The following is an 18,279-nucleotide window of genomic DNA, read 5'->3' as shown; positions in this document are numbered from 1 at the left end:
GCTCTACGTCCCGCCTCCTTTGCACAGTCACATGATCGTGGCGTTACCCTCTGGCCTCGTATTTCCTGTGGTGGTGTGTCCTTGCTGGGGAGAAACATGGCGCCTGCCGTGCTGAGACTTCTCAAGTGAGTCCTGAATTGTACCAGGGATATCAATAAACGTGTCTGAGCTATCTGTTCTAAAAAAGCGTGCTGCATGAAACACCCAGGGAGTCAGGGCTGCAGTTAGTGTTCAAGCATTAGCTGACAGGTGTGGTAGGACTATCCGTACTAAGGTGGGAGAATGACTTTGAATACTGAGTGGATTCTGAAGACATTTCATTGGTTTAGGATTGTGTTTGCATAAAGTAGTGGAGTTTGCAGTAACCCATGGCAATCAGTGAGCTTGCACTTTATAGTAATGGTCATACTGGTTGGATGCTTCACTTGTATACACTGAAGTTGGCCATATACATTTTTATTTTCCCTACACAGCACAAATGGACTTCTTTCCTGCTGCAGCTTTTGTTTTGTGACAGCCACCTCACCAGCTGTCAAAATATCTGACCCACAGCATCTGATTTGAAAAACAGCCTTTAGGGATCCTCCAACTATGGCGCTCCAGCTGTTGCAGAACTACACATCCCATGATGCATTGTAAAACTCTGACATTCACAGACCTGACTAGGCATGATGGGAATTGTAGTTCCTGAACAACTGGAGGGCCATAGTTTGATGAGCCCTGCTTTATAAGATGGTGCAAAGGATGGGTGATAGCTTGAGTCCATGAGCCAAAGCAAAAAGGGGAGGCATCAAACTTAGTAATCATGGGGGACAAAAAAGGCAGCACTCGGAAGGTGGGTCCTAGGAAAAGCAATACATTAAGCCCCCTACTTACAAACGAGTTCCACTCTGGGGGCTTGTTTGTAAGTCCCACAAAGATCAGTGCTTACAGACAAAGGCTGCGAGCGGCAAGGGTTGGTGTTCCCCTGTCAGAGCAAAATAGAACAGCTGGGCAGATCGCTGCACCAACATTGCTTGTGTTGGTAGGGTGATCTGTCAGTGTTTTTCACTCAGCCCGCTGGGTTGAACGAAAAAAAAAAAAACTGTGCTAACACATGTTTGCATCTTTGGAAGTTCTTAAAGAGGAAGTAAACCCTCCTCTGCAACTTTTACCTCTAGGTAAGCCTATGATGAGGCTTACCTATAGGTACTGTAAATATCTCCTAAACATGTACCGTTTAGGAGATATTTACCTTACATGCAGCCAGTGACATCACTGGCACATGCGCTCTGAAGGAACGGCCGCTCGTGCCATTCCTTCGGAGCCCCGTGCAGTGACCGTTGGCTCCCGCGCGCATGTGCGTGAGTGACGAAATTGTGGGTCCGGCCAATCAGATGGCCGGATGCTGCGATCCCGCAAGACGGGCAACTGAACATGTCGCCCGTCATACAGGTAAGCGGGCGGCACGGCGGGGGCTCGTTCTAAGGTAAGTATTTCATAATGAGCTAGTATGCGATGCATACTAGCTCATTATGTCTTTCTCTTTCAGGTTGGAAAAAAAATGTCTTAATGAGTTTACAACCTCTTTAACTTGAAGGTTTGTATGTAGAAGACCTGCTGTAGTCAAACGCAGAGTGCTTCTCTAAGTGTAGCATGTCACATAACCAACAAGTTTATTGAAGACAAATGGCAACATTCAAAAGAAAGGATAAGCATTTGTCGGACCCGCCAAGGGTCAGGATGATCACAGCACATGAATGTTAGAGTCCTGAGGACCTGCTGCTTCACTCGGGTGTGGGACCACCAGAAACCGCTGTGTTCCTGGGGCAGTGAAGCAGAGCACCGATGGCGTGACATCAGTCAAAAAAGACAGGGGGGGAAGAGTTAGAAAAAGGATGAATAAAGATAGAAAAGTAGAAAAAGAGGGGGGAAAGGAAAGAGAAAAAGAAAAACGGCAGAGAAAATTAGTACAGAGATGAACCCCCCCCCGCACTCACACACGAGGTCATATATGGACACTAGGGTATTCAGGTTTGTTTATTTGAAGTTTGAACAGTAATACAAAAAAGAGAGAAAAAAGTGACCAATAATCACAAAAACCTTCACCAAATGACAACGTTGCCAATGTCTAAAAACAATAGGAGAATAAGGCAGCTGCGCATGCTTTACCCATCCATATGCCCACCTATCCAACACATCCACCCTTGAAAATGATGTCCATACATATATAGAGGCCAATGTGCAGTAGCAATAGTAGCTGGAGGTCCACCAAGTATGAATAAGTGGCTCCAATGTTGGGATAGGTAATTATGGGCTATCTGAAATCCAGTTCAACAAGATACGATTACGGTAGTTCACATGACTACCCATTTCAGGAAGTACTGGTAACCTGTATCATTCTCTTCCAATATAGGAGACCTGCTTGATGGTCGCTGTTAGTAGCGTAATGTGTGAGTGAAAGTCTCGAGTAGTCACACTCACCACTCCTGTCCTCGTCACCAGTGTACCGTATTTTCCGGCGTATAAGACGACCCCCCTATTACATGATCTACCGGTAATACTTATACTTAGGTTACCTTGGAGATATTATACTCGGCGTATAAGACGACCCCCCCATTTTTGGGGGATTTTTTTGAGGTTCAAAAGTAGTCTTATACGCCAGAAAATACAGTATTTATATCTGGGTAGTCTGTTATTATTCCATTTCTTAAGAGGGGGTCTCTCGCAGCCTCTTACACTATCGGCGCGTTAAAAGTTCTGATATCACCTGCGGTGTCAGGTGAGACCACGCATGCTCCCTGCAGCCTTTCCCATTTGTTGTCACGTGATAGTAACCTGTACGCTGACTCATTTCACTGGCCAATCACGTCAGTTTCCTCAGAGCTCTGAGCTCACAAGAAATGGAACAATTAACAGACTGCCCGGATATAAAGACACTCGTGACGAGGACAGGAGTGGTGAGCGTGACTACTTGAGATTTTCACTCACACGTTACGCTACTAACAGCGACCACCAAGCAGGTCTCGTATGTTGGAAGAGAATGATACAGGTTACCAGTACTTCCTGAAATGGGTAGTCATGTGAACTAATCGTATCTTGTTGAACTGGATTTCAGATAGCCCACTGCCATACTTGCCTATCCCAACATTGGAGCCACTTATCCACACTTGGTGGACCTTCAGCTACTGTGAATGTGAACTAATCTTATCTTGTTGGACTGGATTTCAGATAGCCTCCACTATCCGTGATATCCTGTTGCCATACTTGCCTATCCACACTTGGTGAACCTCCAGCATAAACACTGGTCTTTCCCCTGTGTCCCTCCTCCAGCATGTACACATTGATCTTTTCCCTGTATCTCTCCTGAAGGACACAGATTGGGGTTTCCTCTGTGAGATCCCTTCTCCAATATACAGATTGATTTTTTTCCTCAGTAGGGTCTCACCTCCAGGTTATACATGGTCTTTCCCCTGTAGGATCCCACCACTAGCATGCTCATTGGTCTTTGCCATGTATCCTTCTGCAGCGCACACACATTGGTCCTTTCCCTGTATCCCCCCTCCAGCACACAGATTGGTTTTTCCCTTGTAAGATTTCATCTCTAGGTCACAAACTCATTTATCCTTCACCTAGCAGTACCTAACATGTTTGAACTTACCCCTTAGCGGCCACTCAGCGATCAGTAGCAAGCACTTGTTTTATCCTCTGCCCAGTGCATGTATGTTAACCCCCCTCCGCGGCGAGTCTGTAGTGTAATTAGTATAATCCCTCCCATTTATTCAGTGCACTACTCCCAAGTATCAGTCTCCTCTACACTGACTGGTCCAGTGGTAATCTCAATCCCACTGTGCAATTTCCTCCATAAACATTCTCTGGCAACAAAACTCTGCTCCATCTTCCACTTCCCCAGCAACAACTCAATTGCACTAACACATTCCTCCTGTTCCCATCTGGATCCCTCCCCCTCCACTACCTTTCCATTCTGCAGACCACCGCAGTCCCAAAATAATCTGCTTTAGGTTATGGAAAGACCAAAAACCACCGTTAAGTCAAAAGATGAATTTTCGGTAGTCATTATCTCCCACTCCTCTCCTGCACAGATTTCCCGCATCATACCCTCCACCTTTTTCTCTTGCATATATTTTGTACTTTCCTGGACATACTGTTTGGTGTCATGCCCTCCACACTCCCTTCCCCTGCACATACATCCCCCTGTCATGCTCGCTACACGTATCTCCCCTCATGCACGTATCTCCCCCTGTCATGCTCGCCTCACTCCCCTCATGCACGTATCTCCCCCTGTCATGTTCGCCTCACTCCCCTCATGCACGTATCTCCCCCTGTCATGCTCGCCTCACTCCCCTCATGCACGTATCTCCCCCTGTCATGTTCGCCTCACTCCCCTCATGCACGTATCTCCCCCTGTCATGCTCGCCTCACTCCCCTCATGCACGTATCTCCCCCTGTCATGTTCGCCTCACTCCCCTCATGCACGTATCTCCCCCTGTCATGCTCGCCTCACTCCCCTCATGCACGTATCTCCCCCTGTCATGTTCGCCTCACTCCCCTCATGCATGTATCTCCCCCTGTCATGCTCTCCTCACTCCCCTCATGCATGTATCTCCCCCTGTCATGCTCTCCTCACTCCCCTCATGCATGTATCTCCCCCTGTCATGCTCTCCTCACTCCCCTCATGCATGTATCTCCCCCTGTCATGCTCGCCTCACTCCCCCTCATGCACGTATCTCCCCCTGTCATGCTCGCCGCACTCCCTTCATGCACGTATCTCCCCCTCTCATGCTCGCTGCACTCTTCTGCCCATATAACCCATTTTCATGCTGTCCACACTGATATCCTGTACATATTGCCTTCTGTTATATCCACTATACTCCTCTCCTGCACATACCTTCCTCTGTCTTTTTATCTACACTGCTGCACATACATCCCCATGTCATGCCCTTTCTTGTACATATTGCTCCAAGTCCTGGTCATACCCTCCACACTTTTCTCCTGCACATACTGCTACCTGTTAAACACTCCACACTCTTCTGCACATGCTGCTACCTGTTATACACTCCACACTCTTCTCCTGCACATGTGCTACCTGTTGTACACTCCACACTCTTCTCCTGCACATACTGCTACCTCTTATACACTCCACACTTCTCTCCTGCACATACTGCTCCCTGTTGTTATACCCTTCTCTGATGGGAGTCACTTTGGGTGGGGGGGCTTGTGGAACCTAGCTTACCCTAGAGCTCTGAAAACCCATTTTTCAGCTCCCTCGGGCCCTCTTATGTTTAAGGCACCCTGTGTCAACTGGGGGCACAGGGTGACTGAGAACCCCAGTTGGGTCTGTCCTAACCAGACTCGCAGTACAACCTGGTTATACTGGGTTCTATATATGTGGTTTGTGTTGAGAAAGTTGAAGGGGCTCTCTTAGGACAGTAATATTTATGAATGATATCCCTCAAGAAATATATGAAGATAAATAATTCCACCTTTCAGACTGCTAGAATATTGTAGGGGTGTCTCACAGACCATTGCTAGATAGTTTGAGGTGGGGGGTTATGTGTTTATTCTTAAAGCGGAGTTCTGGCCACTAAATCGACATATTCGATTTTGGGCCATCCGCTTGCTATTGGTCATCTGAAAACGAAATGGATAGTTACGATTTTTTTTTTTTTTGTTTACTTGCCTTGTTGTTGAAGAAAAATATACTCCCCTTTCTTCCACTTCCTCCCTCTGCGGCCACGGCCCACGCCGTCACTTCCTCTTTGCACTGATTCCTGGGAGCTGAATGTCATCGCTCCCAGGAATCAATGCGCCTGCAGCGGCCCCGCTCGTCACTTCCGGTGTGGCGCCTCATTCCCTGCTAAACAGCTTCTGGGCAAGCACCGGAAGTGACGAGCGGGGCCGGTGCAGGCGCATTCTGGGAGAAGAGGACGCGCTGGCTTCAGCTGCCCACATCCGAGATGGCAGTGCTGGAGAAGAAATTTTCCAGGTAAGTGCGACCCGGGACAGTACAGAGGCTATCCATTGTGGAATGTACTAGCCCTGACTGTCCCGGGGGTATTTTTATTGAAAAAAAAAAATTTAGTGGCCGCAACTCCGCTTTAAGTGGCTTTTGTCCGATTTCTGTCTGCCTTGGAAGCTAACTATTTTGGGATGTATGTGGATTAGCTGCTAGAGGGGAGGGGGGATTTTTTCCTGCATCCCTTCCTAAAAGGTGTGTCATGTTACTAAATGTAGTTTACCCCGCCCTGTGTCATGCAAATGGGGGGGATTTTCCCTTGAGTGTATATCTCCTTGTGCCTGTGTTTTTATATAAATAGTCTTACGCTTCTTACCACCCTACACTGATATCTTGATAAGTGACTAGGTGGGCTAAGGGATCTTGAATCGTGCTGGCACCGGGCAAGGGAAGATTATACAGTAGACCTACTCTTCTTGAGTACAGGGGTCCTTCGCACTTATCTCCTGCACATACCTCCCTTTGTAATACTCTTTGCATTCCTATCCTGCAAACGCTGCCTGCTGTCATTTCATTCACATTATTCTCCAGCATAAATTGCCCCTAAGACCCTTTATTAGCTTTGTTATATATCTAACTTTCCCTCTTCTGGGCACACATTTTTTCTAGTATGCTTAAAATATTACAAAGCAGGACCTGCAAAAGAAGACTATAATCGCTTGTCTTGTCACTCATTCCTTCACTTCTGTTCCTCAGATATATAGCTTGCCATTTATGACCTTTTGACAAGGCTGTTTGCCTTATTGCATATGGCTCTGTTACTGAGTCCACTGAGCCACAACACACTAGCATTAACTGGAATCTGAGTTCATCTGTATACTTTCAGGGCATTTTTTTTAGCCTGCGTTTTTTTTTTTTTTTTTTTAACCGCCCTTCCCTATTTCTAAACGTGTTGCTTTCTTTTTTTTTCCGCTTGACTTAGTTCTTAACTGTTCATATTCCTATGTACGTTATTTCAGGTTCACCACAAAAGTTGCGTTGGCTGGAGGAGCTGTCTATGTAGCGTATGACTATGGGCTGCTGGGAAGTGGTAGTCGGGGAGAAGAAGCCCTGAAAAAGACTACTGCAGCTGTACCTCCTGCTGTTCATGAATGGGCAGACTACTTTGGTTTGCAGGTACAGTATACCGGATCAGTACTTTTAACTGGTCGTGCATAATGGCCCTTGTGTATAGAAGTGCTTGGTCTTAAAACTTGGACTTAAAGTATAACTAAAGGCAAACCTTTTTTGTCTTGGACAGAATGTAGAGGGAACACCTGTCAGGTTTTTTTTTTTAATCACCCTATTTGTCATGTTTACTGTTATCATCAAAAGTGAAATTAAAAGAAAATCACACTGTAACGACACCCCAAGTATAACAGGGGTTACAGTCGTCTAGGATAATCCGCTCCCGAACACCAGGGCAGCTATCGACCACTCCAATCCGCCATACATGAAGCCCATCAATAATTCCCCCCCAAGTACGAGACAAGGCTCTGTAGTGAGGTTCGATCAAGAGTAACTCTCTTCCTCTTTATTGAAAGAAACACAGCATTTATATATACTTTGAGAATATTACATGAACAATGACTGTGTAATTACAGCCAGGTGAGCTCATTTACATACTTATCAATAGTCTCAGACCCAATTAACATACTGTCCTATTTAAGACAAAAGCACTTAGTTAATTAGGAGACATTCTTTAGGAGGGGATGCTGGAAACAATCCCCCCATCTCTCTGCAGCTAATACACATTGAATTAGCAGACACAGTGTCTCTCCTAGTTCCTGGACGCCCAAATCAGGAGTTGCACTTCCTGTGCCTTACAGTGTATAGGAATAAGCTAGATCTCCATATTTCCTGAGAGATACTGGTAATGCATATACTGTCCCATTTGAAATAGTCCAAACCATATTCTCAGTGTACACCACCCTCCCGGTCACCCTGCATCCATAAAGGATGCAGGGTGACTTAAACATAAGAAAGCCACACAAGGCTGGACATGGTGTCTCCCAACCTCTTTAAAGGAATTTGGGGTCCACAACCCCCATGCCCAAAGTGACTCCTGTCACACACATTTTTGGGTTGCCCCCAGAACAGTAATAGAGGAGAAATCTGGTGATCCTGGTGACAACCAGGGATTCCCTCACTTTGAAGGTATTTCCTCTCATTTTCTGTTTTGGTTTCGGGGCAGGAAGCAAAGGGCAATCTCCTGAATTAGACACAGATGGACACGCAATAAAAACTGGTTATAACACTCGCTCTATCCAAACTAAAGAAAATGTTGCCCTTAGTTCACTTGTAAAGTGAAGCTATGCTTTTTCTGTATGTTTACGTATCTTTCTTTCTCTATCGCTCATTGACAGACGTAGTCCTCGGTGATACAGCACCTTCGGGTTATGTTGCCTCCACAGGAGCAGGACTAGACAGGAAATTAAAAAGCTCTGGCCACACCCTAGGGGCAGTCCCAGAGGGTATATCCTCTCTCTCTCTGCCTCAGCAAATCAGTTATTTTCTGTCTAGTTAGGAGTAAGGACCTAGATACCTTGCTGGGATCTTCGGTCCTGGCAAGATTTTTTTCTTAAAAAGATTTTTTAGACAGCTTTTTTCTCCAGTGTTCCTGTGAGATCTTCAAGCAAGAAAGCTGAACTGGGCGACGGGCTGGATGTTGAGATCCGGTGGTCACCCCAGTTCAGCCTACGAGCGCGTGCAGGCCATAGCTCCGCGCTGGGTCGGCCGCGACAAAGTCCCATTAAGGGACTGACCCCGCGAGTTAAACGTCTCGCTGAAACGCCAAAGACCATGAGTCACGGCGTCCGTATTGGTCGACAGCCCTCCCGCCCCGGTGGAGAGGGGTACTGTCAGGAGTTGGTGCCCGCCTGGTTCCGGTATGGTGAGTAGTATGTTCCCCCTTTTCCCCCTGACGGGTCTTGTGGTGAACGCGGGCCCCTCTCTGTATGGTAAGATAGAGTCCCCCTCTATCCTATAACATGGCACAGATCCCCCTACTTTGAGTGTGATTTTATGTGCAAAAAGCCAGGAGGCTTGGTTTGGGAGCTAACAATCTAATTGTATACATGTTTAAAAGATTGTAATCAGTGGCAGTCTGGGAATCTACTGTGATAAGAATAAGGTACCTACCAGTCAGTAGCCACGGACATGTAGACTGCCTTCCTAGTCAAATCTCCAGCTATAGCAGGCCTTCCGAAGGCCATGAGGTCCGCCAGGGCCGGTACCGCCAACCACGCCAAAAAATCCCCATGCAGAGATAGTGTTGTGTGCCCTGTAGCACACCGCTATTCGGTACAGGCCGCCGCCATTTTTTTTGCTGGATTGCACGAGCCGCCATTTTGGCGTAGCCTCGTGTCTCCAGCATGGGGGCGGCCATGTTTGAGGTGATCCAAACACCTCGTGGAGCTAGGGGAGGCGCCGGAAGGCGTGCAGAGGGGCGGAGCCGCCTCCTTTCTTCCTGGGCAGCCAGCCAAAAGACTTCCTGTTTGTCAAGACAGCGCTGTAACCTGTTGCAGTTAAACTCTGAGCATCAAGTGGTGAGCCTGGGGGTCTATCTCTCTCTCTCTCTCTCTCTCTCTCTCTCTCTCTCTCTCTCTCTCTCTCTCGATCGATAGGGATCCCTAGCAGGTAACACTAGGGGGTTTTTTGTGGCACTGGGGGTCTGTGAAAAAAAAAAAAAAAAAATTTTTATTTTTGAATTATATCATCCGGGAAGTTACTGGAATAATCATGGACCCTGCCACACAAATTCCCCCACCTGTTTCCCTCGAGGGGGCCACGGGACCCGCCGGTGCACAGAGTGTAGAGGCATTTACAGCAATTTTGGAGTCTATGGTGGCTCGGGTGGAGGCGGCCTGTCAGGGACGAGGGTCAAGGAAGCGACCCCCGCCTTCCCCTATATTATCTGACACCTCTGACTCAGATTCAGAGATGGTTACTGCAGTTGCAGGTCCCTCTGCAAGGGCTGTTACCTCAGGTAAAGCTCCCTCAGACAGTGAGGAGGACGTTTCTTCTCCCGCTATAATTCAGGAAGAAGCATTGGTGGACGCACTAGTTGTGGCAGTGCAGGAAACCTTAAAACTTGAAGTTTTACCGGCAGAAGCAACTGATACAGAGATTCCTTTTGGTACTAACAAGCCCATCAAAACGGTGAAGGTTTTTCCTGTACCCAAGTGTTTTGGTAATAAGATTAAAGGAGAATGGGAGCATTCTAAACGTACCTTTACTATTTCCAAGCGTATTGCTAGACGCTATCCGTTTGAGGAATCCATCATTAAGAAATGGACGGTACCACCAGTGGTGGATCCACCTATTTCCAGGCTGAATAAAGCCACGGTTATCCCAGTGGAGGACACTTCGTCCTTTAAGGATCCGGTGGATCGAAAGATGGAAGCAGAGTCCCGCACCATCTTCTCTCTGATAGGGTCAGCATTTAGACCAGTAATTGTTATTGGTCTAGTTTCCCAGACACTTACGGAATGGGCGAGATTGGTACGCCAAGACCTTAGGGGAAAAGATATTCCCCAGGAAACATTTGATTTGATGGAACAGATTATACAAGGGCTACAGTTTATCTGTGACGCAGCCTTGGACACTACTCCCCTATTAGGGCATGCATCTATGTCAGCGGTAATCCTCAGACGTGTGCTGTGGTTAAAATGCTGGTCAGCTGACCTAGGTTCCAAAAAGACCTTGACGAATCTCCCCTTTCAGGGGAATCGTCTATTTGGGGCCACCCTAGATGAAATCATTAAGGATGCCACTGGGGGCAAGAGCACTTTTTTGCCACAGGCTGCTAAAACTAAGGGACCTCGCAACAAGCGAGGACCTTTCTTTACCGCCCATAAAGGGCTCGCACGCCCGGCTGGAACAAGCGGGAAAGGCAAGACTCCTCCAGCAGGGTTCAAGAAAGGCTGGTCAGACAAACAGAGGACCGACTCAGCCAAACCCGAAGCAAAGGAGTACACAGCCTGAAGGTGCGCCCCCACCTGGTTTGAGGGTGGGGGGACGTTTTCACCGGTATTCAGGACATTAGATCAAGCATCAACTACCACTACCGGTGCGATTCTTCCCTTCCAACATTTAAGTACTACAGGGAGCGGTAGTCACCGTTCCCTGAATAGTTATTTTCCTTTACCTTTTCCTAAGATTAATTTCTATTCCCCACAGGAATCGGATCTGGTTGACCAGACAGGTCAAGAAGCCTCTAGCCGGGTGACTTCGGTCCCTGAGGTTCAACCAGAAAAGATCACCCTTCCTGATAGCAATCAGGTATCTGATAAATGTGTGGGAACAGAAAACGACCAGACTTTCTCGGATGGTCGGGGCCAGATAGCTCTAGGGACGCCTGGTTCAGATCCAGTCAGCACCAGTGGTCCTAGAAATTCTAGGCTGGCCTCGTCAAGCCGGCCTGTCCGACTTGGACAGGCTAGTCGCAGACGTTCCGTGGGAACTTCGTCTCAGGGAGTGTCTGTGGTCTCAAGGACCAGTTTACCATCGTGCTTTACAGTTGCTGGTTTTAATGGCCTAGCCATTGAGACCCAAGTACTGAAGGACAGAGGTTTGTCAGCTTCAGTCATTCCTACCCTTATTAAAGCAAGGAAAGCGACTTCCAGCAAGGTCTATTATCACACATGGAAGACTTATATTGCGTGGTGCGAATCTTTAGGATTTCCTCCACGTACCTATTCGGTGACTCGAATATTGGCTTTTTTGCAACAAGGGGTTGAGCAGAAGCTAGCCTTGAGCACCATCAAGGGTCAAGTTTCAGCATTAGCAATCTTCTTTCAGAAACCTTTAGCTACCAAGTACTTGGTGCAGAATTTCATCCAGGGGGTGCGGCACCTGGCTCCACCAGTCCGCGCGCCCTTACCGCCTTGGGATCTTAATTTAGTTTTGTCGGTTCTACAGAAACCTCCCTTTGAAAACATCAGGGAGATTCCCTTGTTTACTTTATCCCAGAAGGTGGCCTTCTTGGTGGCTATCACTTCTGCTCGCAGGGTGTCAGAACTGGCTGCATTATCATGCCAGTCCTCATACCTAGTGATTCATAGGGATAAGGTAGTACTTCATCCTAAGCCATCCTTTCTTCCTAAGGTGGTTTCAGATTTTCATCTGAATGAAGATATTGTACTACCTTCCTTGTGTCCTCAGCCCAAGCATCATCGGGAACATGCGTTGCATTCCTTGGATGTGGTTCGGGCAATCAGAGTATACCTGAAAGCTACGGAATCATTCCGTAAGACGGATTCACTTTTTGTGATCACGGATGGCCCCAGAAAGGGTTTGCCTGCATCTGCCGCGACCATTGCCAAATGGATTAGACAGACGGTGGTACAGGCTTATTCTATTAAAGGTCAGAGTCCTCCGTTCCCTGTTAGGGCGCACTCCACTCGAGCGCTCAGTACTTCCTGGGCCTTTCGCCATCAGGCGTCAGTGGTCCAGGTATGTAAGGCGGCCACCTGGTCGTCGGTACATACCTTTACAAAATTCTATAAAATTGATGTGACGGCATCGGCGGATGCCTCATTTGGCCGCAAGGTTTTGCAGGCCGCAATTTGAGGAGACCGGTGGTCTACCTCGAGAGTTTTTTTCTGTTTGAAAAATTTCTTTTTTGTTGAGTCTCATTAAGGATGAGCATTGTAAACTTCTAGTTGGCACCGGTTGGGCCTTCTAGATTGGGATTTGATTTCCATTTTCCCACCCCTCATTTGTGATACTGCTCTGGGACGTCCCGAAGGTGCTGTATCACCGAGGACTACGTCTGTCAATGAGCGATAGAGAAAAATGGATTTTTGTAAAATCTTACCGTAAAATCCTTTTCTCTTAGCTCATTGACAGACGTAGTCCCCGCCCCTCTGTTTTGGAGTTGGGTTGGGTTAAAATCTCTAAAGACTGCTTTTTGACATAACTGATTTGCTGAGGCAGAGAGAGAGAGGATATACCCTCTGGGACTGCCCCTAGGGTGTGGCCAGAGCTTTTTAATTTCCTGTCTAGTCCTGCTCCTGTGGAGGCAACATAACCCGAAGGTGCTGTATCACCGAGGACTACGTCTGTCAATACATACATATAGTTACATAGTTACATAGTAGGTGAGGTTGAATAAAGACAATAGTCCATCCAGTTCAACCTGTGTAGGCATGTGTGGTTGTAATCATCTCCCATACCCCTGAATGTTCTGATCCTTGAGATGTAAGTCTAAGAGTCTTTTGAAAGCCACCATACTACCCGCAGAAACCACCTCTTGTGGTAGAGAATTCCACAATCTTGTTGCCCTAACAGTAAAGAACCCCCCACGTTGCCTGAGGTTAAAACGCTTCTCCTCTAATCGCATTGTATGCCCTCGAGTCCTCATGCAATCCCTTCGAATGAACAGCTTTTTTTCTAAGCTGGGATCCCCATTAAGATATTTATAAATTGCTATCATGTCCCCCCTCAGACGTCTCTTCTCCAGGGAGAATAAATCGAGCGATTGTAGACGCTCTTCATAGTCAAGGTCCTCCAATCCCCTAATTAGTTTAGTTGCCCTTCTCTGGACTCTCTCCAGCTCCAACACATCCCTCCTGAGGACTGGCGACCAGAACTGGACGGAATACTCCAGATGCGGTCGGACCAGAGTTTTATAAAGTGGAAGGATTATAGTCTTATCTCTGGAATGCATCCCTTTCTTTATGCATGCTAATATTCTGTTGGCTTTGGAAGCTGCCGCTTGACATTGCATGCTGTTTCCTAATCTATCATCAACCAATACTCCCAGATCCTTCTCCATTTTTGATTCCCCCAAGGGCTCCCCTCCTAACGTGTATTGTGATTTTATGTTTTTAGTCCCCAAGTGCAAAACCTTACACTTCTCCACGTTAAACCTCATTTGCCATGTCGTTGCCCACTCTGTTATTTTGTCCAGGTCATTCTGCAGGATATCTGCTTCATGTTGTGAAGTTATTGCCCTGCCCAATTTTGTGTCATCTGCAAAAACTGATATCGAACTACTGATCCCGACCTCAATGTTGTTTATGAATAAATTGAACAAGGTTGGTCCCAGGACTGAGCCTTGGGGGACCCCGCTTACCACCTCAGACTAGACATATGCCGGTTTTCGGTAATTCGATATATCGCGGTATTGCATAGCCACGGTATTGTTATTGTGACATTTTTAAAATACCGAGTTTCTGTGCTGGTTCACACTGCCGCCACCACTAAAGTAGCGTCGCTTCCAGCGCGACTTTGACGCGACTTTGACGCGACTTTGACGCGACTTTGGCGCGACTTTGACGCGACTTTGGCGCGACTTAGCGCGACTTAGCGCGACTTTGACGCGACCTAATCGCGAGGCAACTTTTTATTTGGCCAATCACAGAGCTGAAAATTGACAGGTACACTTAGACCCCCCAGACACTAAATACAAAAAAATGACATGCCTGCCTAAAAAAATGCCCGCTAAATGCCTGCAAGAATAAAAGACAGCTGGTAAAACACTACAAAAAATTAAAAGAAAAATGATTTTTTTTAGGGGTTCTGGACATGCTACATAGCTGAAACTTGACAGGGACACTTTTTTGACCCCCCAGACACTAAATCCAGAAAATGACATGCCTGCCTAAAAAAATGCCCGCTAAATGCCTGCAAGAAAAAAAGCCAGCCGCAGAGAAGCCGTATCCCTGAAAATATAGTAAAAATGATGTTTTTTAGGGGTTCTGGACATGCTACAGAGCTGAAAATTGACAGGTACACTTTTTAGACCCCCCAGACACTAAATACAAAAAAATGACATGCCTGCCTAAAAAAATGCCCGCTAAATGCCTGCAAGAATAAAAGACAGCTGGTAAAACACTACAAAAAATTAAAAGAAAAATGTTTTTTTTTAGGGGTTCTGGACATGCTACAGAGCTGAAACTTGACAGGGACACTTTTTAGACCCCCCAGAAACTAAATCCAAAAAATGACATGCCTGCCTAAAAAAAATGCCCGCTAAATGCCTGCAAGAAAAAAAGACAGCTGGTAAGACACTACAAAAAATTAAAAGAAAAATTATTTTTTTTTAGGGGTTCTGGACATGCTACAGAGCTGAAACTTGACAGAGACACTTTTTAGACCCCCCAGAAACGAAATCCAAAAAATGACATGCCTGCCTAAAAAAATGACCACTCATGAATGCCAGCAAGAATAAAAGACAGCTGGTAAAGACACTACAAAAAATTAAAAGAAAAATGATTTTTTTTTAGGGGTTCTGGACATGCTACAGAGCTGAAACTTGACAGGGACACTTTTTAGACCCCCCAGAAACGAAATCCAAAAAATGACATGCCTGCCTAAAAAAATGACCGCTAATGCCTGCAAGAAAATTATGCTCTTTTCTTGTTCACTACCATTTTTTAGCAAAGTCGGATGACAAGTCGGATTACAGGTCGCTTCAATTAAGATAAGGAGGCGACTCCCATTGAAGTATATGGGACAGGTCGGATCACTGGTCGCCTGAAAGTAGTACAGGACCCTTTTCTGAAGTCGGAGCGACCTTAATAGCGGCAATTAAGACGGCACTGATTCATTTACATTGGTTTGGTCATGTCAAGCGACCTGGGGCGACCTGGGGCGACACAAGTCGCCTCGTGAGTCGCCCTAGTGTGAATGGGGGCTCTCTGTCAAGTCTGCCTGACTTGTGAATTGATACATTTCAGTGAGCTGGATGACTCATTCACTCACACCTTTCTGCATTAAGTCTCCTAACTATAAACAAAAATGATTACATTTGTATCTTTTCCTTCCCTCTGCCAGGGAGAAAGGAAGTTTAACCTCTTAAAGACTGGATCTTTTTATGACACTTGTTGCTTGCAAGTTAAAATCAGTTTTTTTTTTGCTAGAAAAGTACTTAGAACCCCCAAACATTTTATATATTTTTTTAGCAGAGACCCTACAGAAAAAAATGGCGATTGTTGTAATATTTTATGTCACACTGTATTTGCGCAGCAGTCTTTCAAACGCAATTAATAGACTTTAATGAATAAAAAAAAAAAAAAACGGAACAGTAAAGTTATCCCAATTTTTTTTTTTTGTTACACAGAGAATCGTGAGAGAATCGTGATCTTTATTCCAAGCTAAAAAATCGTGATTCTCATTTTGGCCAGAATCGTGCAGCTCTAATATATATATATATATACACACACGCATAGCAGCCCACATTACATTATTATATAGCCATCAAGCAGTGTCTGGCCTACCTGGTGATGACTGGTCCTGGCGCTCTGATCCGATGGCCTGGTCTTTAAAGGGGCAAATCCTTGCGATCCAGAAGTGGTTAAACCTGCAGGAGGACCGGTGTGTTTATCTATTAATGACTTTACTATTGCTTTAGGCCTGGTTCACATGTATGCGGGTTGGTGGTTCACATGTATGCGGGTTGGCGGTTCACATGTATGCGGGTTGGCGGTTCACATGTATGCGGGTTGGCGGCCCACATTTGCACAGGCATAGCAGCCCATTGATGTGAATGGGCTTGAGCTGCTATGCCTGCGTTTTCAGCTGAAAAAAGGTGCATGCAAAATTTAAAAAAATGCAGTGGCCATGAAATCCATCCTTCTTTTGCACCATGCGACTTACCTGCCGTTGCTGCACACGCAAACTGTTTTTAAATGCCGTGCCCACGTATACAAAAAATGCAGAAAGCTTGCCAGAGCAGGAACTGCAGGTTAGTCGCATGGTGCAAAAGCAGGATGGATTTCAAGGCCACTGAATTTTAAAGAAAATGCTGCATGCACCTTTTTTCTGCGGAAAATGAGGGCATAGCAGCCCGTTCAAATCAATGGGCTGCTATGCCTGTGCAAATGTGGGCCGCCAACCCGCATACATGTGAACCGCCAACCCGCATACATGTGAACCAGGCCTAAAGCAATAGTAAAGTAATTTATAAACAACACCTCCTTCAGGTTTAACCACATCTTGACCACAAGGATTTGCCCTCCTAATGACCAGGCCATCGGATCGGAGCTGAGCGCCAGGACCAGTTATCACCAGTTAGGCCAGACACTGCTTGATGGCTTATTTTAGGCCTGGTTCACAGAGTCTGTACTGACTGACTATATAATAATGTGCATAAGTGAACCAAAGCCCCTAAATTCAGCAATGAAATTGAAGTGAGGTGGAAATTTAATAATTTAAATTTAATAATAGAATACCGTGATAATACCGTATACCGTGGCAAAACCTTAATCAATTAATCGCAGCATGAAAATCTGATACCGTCACAAGCCTACCTCAGACCAGTCTGAGTATGCGCTGTTTATTACTACCCTTTGGACCCGCCTTTTTAGCCAGTTCCGTATCCAAGAGCAAACCCTGCTATCGATACCTGCAGACCTTATTTTATAAATTAAGCGCTTGTGGGGAACTGTATCAAACAATGAGCTAAGAGAAAAGGATTTTACGGTAAGATTTTCCAAAAATCCATTTTTTGCGACCAATATAGTCCTGTTTAAGTTGTGAGTTGCCGGAGTCATAGTTTACATAGGCCTATGGATGCGCCTTGTGATGGTGCTAATTGGCAGAGCACATTTATATGGAATGCGTCAATTACTTTATACTTGGAAGAACAAAGTATTTCTGCTTCTCCACTGCTGAACAGAGCAGTCGGGGAGCAAAAGAAAGGTAAGTAATATGGTGGGAACAAAGTTAGCTTAGTGAAGTAAATGAATCGCTGCTGCAGTGGATTTGAGGATGAGTTGCTCCACAGTGTCTGTAACTATAGAGGTCAGTGAAGGCTTGTTTTAAAGCTTTTACTTCTAGTTAATATGTAAATGTCCATAGTGGTTTAAAAAAGACAGTGGTCAATTTGTGGGCCTCAAATGTGGCCCCTGGAATATCTAGGAGCCCAAATAATAGCTTACTTTTTGTATATGTGCTATTTATTTTGTTAGGATTGTATTGATAAGATGTTAAAATAAGCTTTCTGGGTTTACTTTGGACAAGCTGATTGATTGCTCTTCTAGAAAGTTGTTTTCTCTTTCGTTCATTGACACATAGCTCCTGATCTTCATAACCATTGGAAGGTACTGTCCCCTACAGGAGTAGGACACTTGGCAGAAAGAATCTGCCTACGGCCATGGGCAGTCCCAGGGATACTCCCTCTCCCTGCTATAGGTACTTGTTTTTTTTTCTGCCTAGTCAGGAGTAAGGACCTAGTTCCTTGCTGGGATCTCTGGTCCTGGCAATTTTTTTCTTTTTCGATAGAATTTTTTTCTCCTGGATTTATCCTTTGAGATCTACAATCAACTGCCGGACTG

At 45.9% G+C, this 18,279-nt stretch overlaps 1 protein-coding gene across 1 annotated transcript in view; it reads left to right on the top strand.

Annotated features, from left to right (window-relative positions):
- Positions 1–18,279, top strand: part of MICOS13 (mitochondrial contact site and cristae organizing system subunit 13) — a 30,332-nt gene continuing 12,053 nt past the window's right edge. Inside the window, exons 1-2 of the mRNA XM_082245093.1 lie at positions 1–125; positions 6,976–7,132. Coding sequence (XP_082101219.1) covers positions 97–125; positions 6,976–7,132 — 186 coding nt within the window. The 5' untranslated portion in view covers positions 1–96. The remainder of the gene's footprint in view (positions 126–6,975; positions 7,133–18,279) is intronic.

The sequence above is a fragment of the Pelophylax lessonae genome, assembly GCF_965119305.1.
Source record: "Pelophylax lessonae genome assembly, chromosome: 1".
Classification (NCBI taxonomy): Eukaryota; Metazoa; Chordata; class Amphibia; order Anura; family Ranidae; genus Pelophylax; species Pelophylax lessonae.
Note: the sequence above shows the minus strand (reverse complement) of the source record. Positions and strands in the feature narration are given on the sequence as shown.